Here is a 7,003-nt window from a genome sequence, read left to right on the forward strand (position 1 = left end):
GGGGGGGGGGGGAGCAGATAAGTGAAAGACAAGAGAGTTGGAAGACTGAGTACATCATGCGGAATTTGTTAGAAGAATAAGTTTTTCCAGTATCACTTGGATTAAAGGGATGCAAAATATTAGAATAAAGGGGGAAATATACATAAGTGAAAGCAGTTTTCTGAGTTTGTACCCCTTCTGTATGTAAGTCTAGAGTCTAGACTCTAGTTAGAGTAAGACTTTGCATTTTAAATTAACAGTTGATTGAACTTGTTTACAAGTCTAATATACTCTCTAGTTGTATATTCTTGTTTCATGCATTAGTGTAATATTATTTTAACATCCTCACTTTAAAATCAAGAAAAATCTGATCAGATGTGTCATAATTGATTACTTCCTGATAAGGTTAGTCAAAGTTGTGCAAGAAATCACGTCACAAAGTTCTCGTAATGATCTAGTTTAACACTGCAAACAAATTCAAAATATACTGCCGACAAAGTTTACATGGAAGGAACCATATGAATAACGTAGGCCAGTTGACTTGCACAATAAACTCTAGTTCAACACTGCAAACAAATTCAAAATACCTGCATTAGCCCCTAAGCTTCTCACCGGAAATATTGTCAGTCTCTTCACCATCCTCATCTTCATTGTCTTCATCATCATCATTTTCTCCGTTGCCCCTTATTTTAGCAATTTCCACCTGTGCCCTCTCAATTATCTGTTTCTTCTGCAACTCCAACTCCCTTTGGAAATCCCTTCTCATCTTCTCCAGCTCCATCATCTGCTTCCTCTTACTATTCTCAATTTTCTCATATATCTGCCCAAACCTTTGAATTGAATCTGCTAGCAACTTAGCTGACGCATCATCACCCTCCCATCCTCCGGAACCCTGCTCGTCCTCTTCTTCATCATTATCCGCATCTGATCCTGCAGGACTATCTCTCATCTCATCCAACACATTTGACCTATCCAAGTACATTCGTGGGTCCATAAACACATACTCACCCGAATCGAGCCCACAACCCAATCCACAATGCCCTTTCATCCTCAAATTCATGAGCATATCCATTTTCTTAAAAAATGTCCACTTGCTATGAAACCCACCTCCAGTTTTCTCCATTTTTGTTATCTCCTTCTTATACTTCTTCTTTAGCACATCTAATTGATTCCTACACTCAACTTCAGTTTTATCAACACCAACCATTTCTGTTACCTTCTCTGCAACTTCACCCCAATCTTCAGCACGTAAGCTCCTCCGTCCGAGCTCCAAATACCTCTCACCCCACACTTCCAACAACACAAAACTCTCCTCTTCACTCCAAATATCCTTTGAACCTGAACGAGGGGCAAAATTGTAATTTGAAACTAAAGTTTCCAACTTTCTCTTCTTCTTACCTTGAAAATTATCAACATCATTTTCTCCACTGCTAAATTCTTGATTTTCTTCTTCATCATCAGATTCATCATCATCATGGGCAGCAGCACCACCACCATGATGGTTATATTGAAATTCGTTATTATACTCATAATGGGTATTTCTAGGATAAGAGGTAGGGTTTCGAATTGAGCGTCTTGATCGAAGAGAAGACGTATTGTAAATGGCAGCGTTGGGTCTTGAAGAGTATGGAGTTTCATCATCAGAATCATTCATATCAATCAAATATGCCGTGAACAAATACTGGGTTTTTTCAAGATCCCTTCTCTTAGGGTTTTTGATGATTCAAAATTCACATCAGTTTCTTACACATTCCTAACTTTCTTCTCTTTTGCCCTTTAAAACTCACAAACTAATTTTTAAACAGACAAAAGATACACATGCCCTTTAACTTGGATTCAAATTATATTTATTTTCTTTAATTTTGGTGTGTACAAATAGAAATTTAAACTTATATAAAATTAAATAAATAGGCATATATGTCCTACATGTAATCCTACATATCATTTTTTGTCATACGTGGTGTCCTTTAGTCATGTAGAACTCATGTGTTTATTTATTTAAAAGTTAGATACTTAAAGTGTCTATTTGTGCATTATGAAAGTTGGAGGTCAAAGTTAAAAATTGAATTCAATTGACAACCCACCCCAGCTCTCACCATAAAAGTTCAATTTTTTTTAAAAAATAATTTAAAACTTTACTCCATGAGTTTCATAGAGAATGACTTAATTTGACTTGACATGTAGCTTAAAAAATAAAAAAAATATTTGAATCTTGTGATCTTAAGTTAAAGTTATGTCAAACTTATCAAATTGTCCTTAATTTTGTAGCCTTAAATATGTCATGTGAAATGTTAAAAGTAAAATGTTACAAAAAAAAGAGGTCATTCTTTTTTAAATAGACTAAAAAAGAAAGTTATTCTTTTTGAAACGGAAAAAATATGTCTTTTACAATCTCATGAGTTTCGAAACGGGTGAAATAATTTACATCCCTAACTTTGATATAAAAATCAAATTTCCCCTCAACTTTGACAATTAACTATTTTCTCCCTTCGTACTATGCAAAATCTTTTTTATCTTTACTATTTTTATCCTTTCATTCATGTAACATATTTTTAAATTGTTTGTAATATTTTATTTTTTAACCTTTGTATTACACACTTTAATTGAAATTCATTAGCACTATAAGTATAGATAATCCTTTTATAAGTTTGTTGCAAAATTTAAGGTGATTTTTTATGTTTGTTATTTCAATATTACGTGCATGCATTAAGTATATATGCAGAATCGACTCAATAACATTGGAGGTCTAGAGTCAAATCATATGAAGGGGCCCTAAAAAAACTAATGAGGTCATCCTATATACTTTTATTTAAAATTTACTTTTCTATTTAGATGTGAATTCATTAATTATTATTTTATAATCAATTTGTTTTAGTAATTTTTTTCCATAGATAATATAACTAATCCATTCAATCTCTCTTGAGAAATTGTTGATCTTAGATACGATTTTATCAATTTTAGTTTCGAAAAACTTCTTTCGGCTGAGGCAACAGTTGCAGGAATTATTAACACTGTTCTATAAGCAATATATGCATTAGGAAAAGAATCAAGTTTTTTAATTTGATTGAGTATCTCCATTAGATCATTATATTCTACTTCTAGTATTTCCCTTAACACTTTTAAATCAAAATATAAATCTAAATCATCAATATCAAAATAACTATTGTGTTAAACAAAATTCAAGATTAAGATAACGTTTTTTAAAATTCTCAAATAAGAAACCAAAAGTATTTTCATATGCTTCAAATTGTTCCAGTCTATTTTAAAGTGAAAACATAGTTAAATCTATTAAATCTATTTTATATATATATGTATGTGTGTGTGTGTGTGTGTGTGTGTGTATATATATGTATATATATATATATATATATATATATATATATATATATATATATATATATAAAGTAATCAACTTTAAAAGATTCTTCAAGAGACTTTATGATTTCATCATCAATATATTCATTGAATCATTACTTTCTAAATGTTATGCGTTTCTTACGAAATTCAGATCTATATTCATCTCATATGCAATTTTCTTAACAAAAATCATAGCACTCATAATCCTACTTCTCGATATTTTTTGAAAAAAGAAATTAGGTGTCTTAACTGATATATGGAAACATCAATATGTATATCCTTATATTGTAAACTTTTTACTTATTGAATCGACCACAAATAATATGCCATACCAAATAGTCATACACAATAAAAATTCAAAATTTTCAAGCTCATATGTTGCTAAACAAGTGGCTTCACTTTTAGATTTTGAATCCTCACTAACTTCTTTTAGTTTCAATTAAGCATCTCTGATTTGTGGAGCTTGAAATCTTAATGCTTCAATACTCTTAGCACGACTTTTCCAACAAGTTTGTGAGAATGATTTAAGAGTTAGATTAGGTACAAAATCTTTTATAATTTTCCACCACTTGGTAGAAGAACCAAATAACGTATAGATACGTTGTATCACTCCAAAAGATGATACAACTTTCGTACAATTCATATCACAAAGTACCAAATTTAAATTATGACAAACACAAGGTGTATAAAATGCTCTAGGATTTACATCGAAAAGTCTTTTTTGCACTCCTTGATGGTTTCCTTTCATATTTGTTCCATTATCATATCCTTGTCCTCTTAAGTTATCAATATAAAGTCCAATAATTTTTCATCTCATCTGTAGTAACTTCAAAAAGACCTTTTCTACTTGCACCATCCACTTTAAAAATTCTAAGAAATATTCATTAATTTTTATTGGAATAGTTGAAATATCCACACTCCGTAATATAAAAGTATTTGTTTTTGATGGCTTGCATCCGAATGCAATCAAGTATGTTGAGAATTTTGTTTCTTTAGTCTCTTTAATAATTTTATTCTTGACTTCACTTGCCAATAAATTTATTAATTCATTTTGTATATTATGTCCAAGGTAATGATTATGAATTTTGTCGTGCTTAATCGTCGCATATGTTCTTGCATAACTGGACCAAAATCAGCAATCATTTCAATTAGGCTTAAAAAATTACCATTACTTTCTTAATAGATCTTTTCACTTGTTCCCCTAAATGTTAAATTATTTTTTCCAAGAGTTTTGATGACAACAATAATTCTTGACAACACATTTTTCGAGTGTACACTATCTTCTGTTAATTTGTTCCTGCACATATTTATCAATTATTTTGTTTTTATGCAATCTCATTTCTAAATCAATCCACGAGCTCATATTAATAATATGCTCGTTCGTTACTTCATAAGCGAGCTTTGAGCTTAGCACTAAGATTTCTCCAATCATTACTACCTTCACTAGCTAGTTTATTGTTACAAACAATAGAAGTTATGCTAAATAATTTATAACAGAAACAAACTTATTTTATCCAAATCTTTAAAGTAAATTAGCAATTTTTTCTCATGTTTTTCTCCGTTTGCCAATTTTTGAACATCGTGTGTTGTAGAAAAATGTCTTAAATGTTTATCCTTTGGAAAATTTATATCAATCATTCTAATTGGTCCCTTTTCTACAAATAGATCTCTCAATTTTGTATCTATATTATTCCATTGACTTGGGTCATATATATTTTTATGGATGCAACTATTTAAATTACTTAAGAGTTCTTGATTATTGGAAATTATATCACATTCTTCACCAACTTCTTCTAGATTTTCTTCTTGGATGTTATTATCATCTAACTCAATTTGATTAGTGACTTATTCATTTGAAAAATATCCTCCAGTAATTTTTTATTCAGAATTTTTATTATTTGTTAAAAATCTATCAAGGACTCCTTTTTGGGATTTATTTAATTCTTCAAGCTTTCTCTTTTTCTCTCTTTTTATAAAATCTGAATCATATTTTCTAGTTGACATATTTAAATTGAATAGATTGTAATAATAACTAAAACAAAAATATATATGCTTATGAACTACGAATATCAATAGTAACAAATTTCTAAGAAAACCTATAAAATAAAGTTAGAATAATAAAACCTGACTCACAGATTTAATAAGTTGATATAATAATAATCGAAATAGTGGCAAGTTTCTTGACTCCTTCATTATGATGATTGCTTGTTGTACTTCTTGAAATCTGAAAAAGACACCCGAAAGCAAGTTTTGTTCTTTTGTAACTTGTCAGCACCAGTAAATCATAAGACTTTATAAGAGAGAGTACAATATTGAGAATAAAAAAATAAAATAGAAATAAAAAAGATGAGTATTACGGTAATAAAGATATGGTTGAAGTCTTGGGAGACAAATATGGAAGCATAATTTCCCACTTAAGGAAATTATTTCCAAAAACTGTTCCATTCCCTAGACCCTAATAAAAACTAACAACACGTTACCTTTTTCTTTTTCTTTAGTGGCCTAGTGGTTAAGACGAGCTGTATGTATGTACATATGTTTTATATGTATGCATATTCAAAATTTCACTTTTCTCTTAGCCTTAATGCATTAATATATCTTTTAATTTAATTTCAGTTGACATCTACGCTCTTCATTTTTCGGTTTGCACAAATAGATACTTAAACTTATGTAGAGTTGAACAAGTAGACACACACATCATAAACATACATGTAAGACACGTGTGTCTACTTATGCATACTCAAAGTTTGACATAAATGTCAGTTGAAGCAGAATTAAAAGATATGTTATGCATTATGTCTAGATTTAATTCACCAATATCGATGAAGATAATGAATTTTAACTGTCTTTAATAAAATATTTTTAAAATTTCTTTACAATATAAATAGATAATCTATTAATAAATTGTTATGAAATATATCTTTCATTTTAGTAATTATTTTTGCATTAATGCATCAAAATATGTTTATAAGGTTATCAAATTATAGATTTCGTTAACATTATTTTTGATTGACTTGGTGAAGTTTTGATTGATCCTGGATTATACGGTTGGGAATTACGACCCGTAGGAAGTGCTCTGGAAAGTGATCCAAAATTTGGTCTTCAATAACTCGACCTGCGAGTGATTGGTATGGTCCTTAAGAGTTTATACAGACTATACATGAGATCGTAGAGTCGATCGGACAGTTTTGACTCAGTGTTATTTGGATATTTTTCTACCCTTTTTAACACCTAAATTACGTCGTTTCTAAAACATTCTAAGGTTATATAACTGAATTTACCTCAATATTTTTCCATTTCCCTCCCATTCACTCAAAATCCCTAAAGGTCTTCTTCTCCAAGGATCTCAAGGAAAATTCTAGGGTTCTTCAAACTTCAAGCTCCCTTCTCCAGTTCCAATGCTTCGACACATCAAATTATGTGGGAAGTTAATGAATAGATTTTCTTTAATCAATTAATTCCCAAAGATTTCTCTATACTTCTTCTATGATTTCAACCCAAATTTTAGGGTTTTGCATGCTTTTTAAGGGGTTCAATTGTTTATGACTAAATTCATTCTATTTGATTTTATCATGCATAAATTGATCTAGATTTTGTGTTATCAATTAATTTCATATGATCCCATGTCATATGCCTATTTTATGAATATGAACTATGTTTTACATCA

At 29.9% G+C, this 7,003-nt stretch overlaps 1 protein-coding gene across 2 annotated transcripts in view; it reads right to left on the bottom strand.

Annotated features, from left to right (window-relative positions):
* LOC107018633 (trihelix transcription factor ASIL2) overlaps nucleotides 1-1,747 on the bottom strand; it is a 5,220-nt gene extending 3,473 nt beyond the window's left edge. Inside the window, exon 1 of one of the 2 annotated variants that reach the window (XM_015219165.2) lies at nucleotides 592-1,747. In XM_015219165.2, coding sequence (XP_015074651.1) covers nucleotides 592-1,633 — 1,042 coding nt within the window. In that variant the 5' untranslated portion in view covers nucleotides 1,634-1,747. Of the gene's footprint in view, nucleotides 1-566 lie in introns of both variants that reach the window. The other variant, XM_015219164.2, reaches the window with a different exon arrangement.
* Nucleotides 1,748-7,003: the final 5,256 nt, after the last annotated feature.

Source organism: Solanum pennellii, chromosome 5 (assembly GCF_001406875.1).
Source record: "Solanum pennellii chromosome 5, SPENNV200".
Lineage (NCBI taxonomy): Eukaryota > Viridiplantae > Streptophyta > Magnoliopsida > Solanales > Solanaceae > Solanum > Solanum pennellii.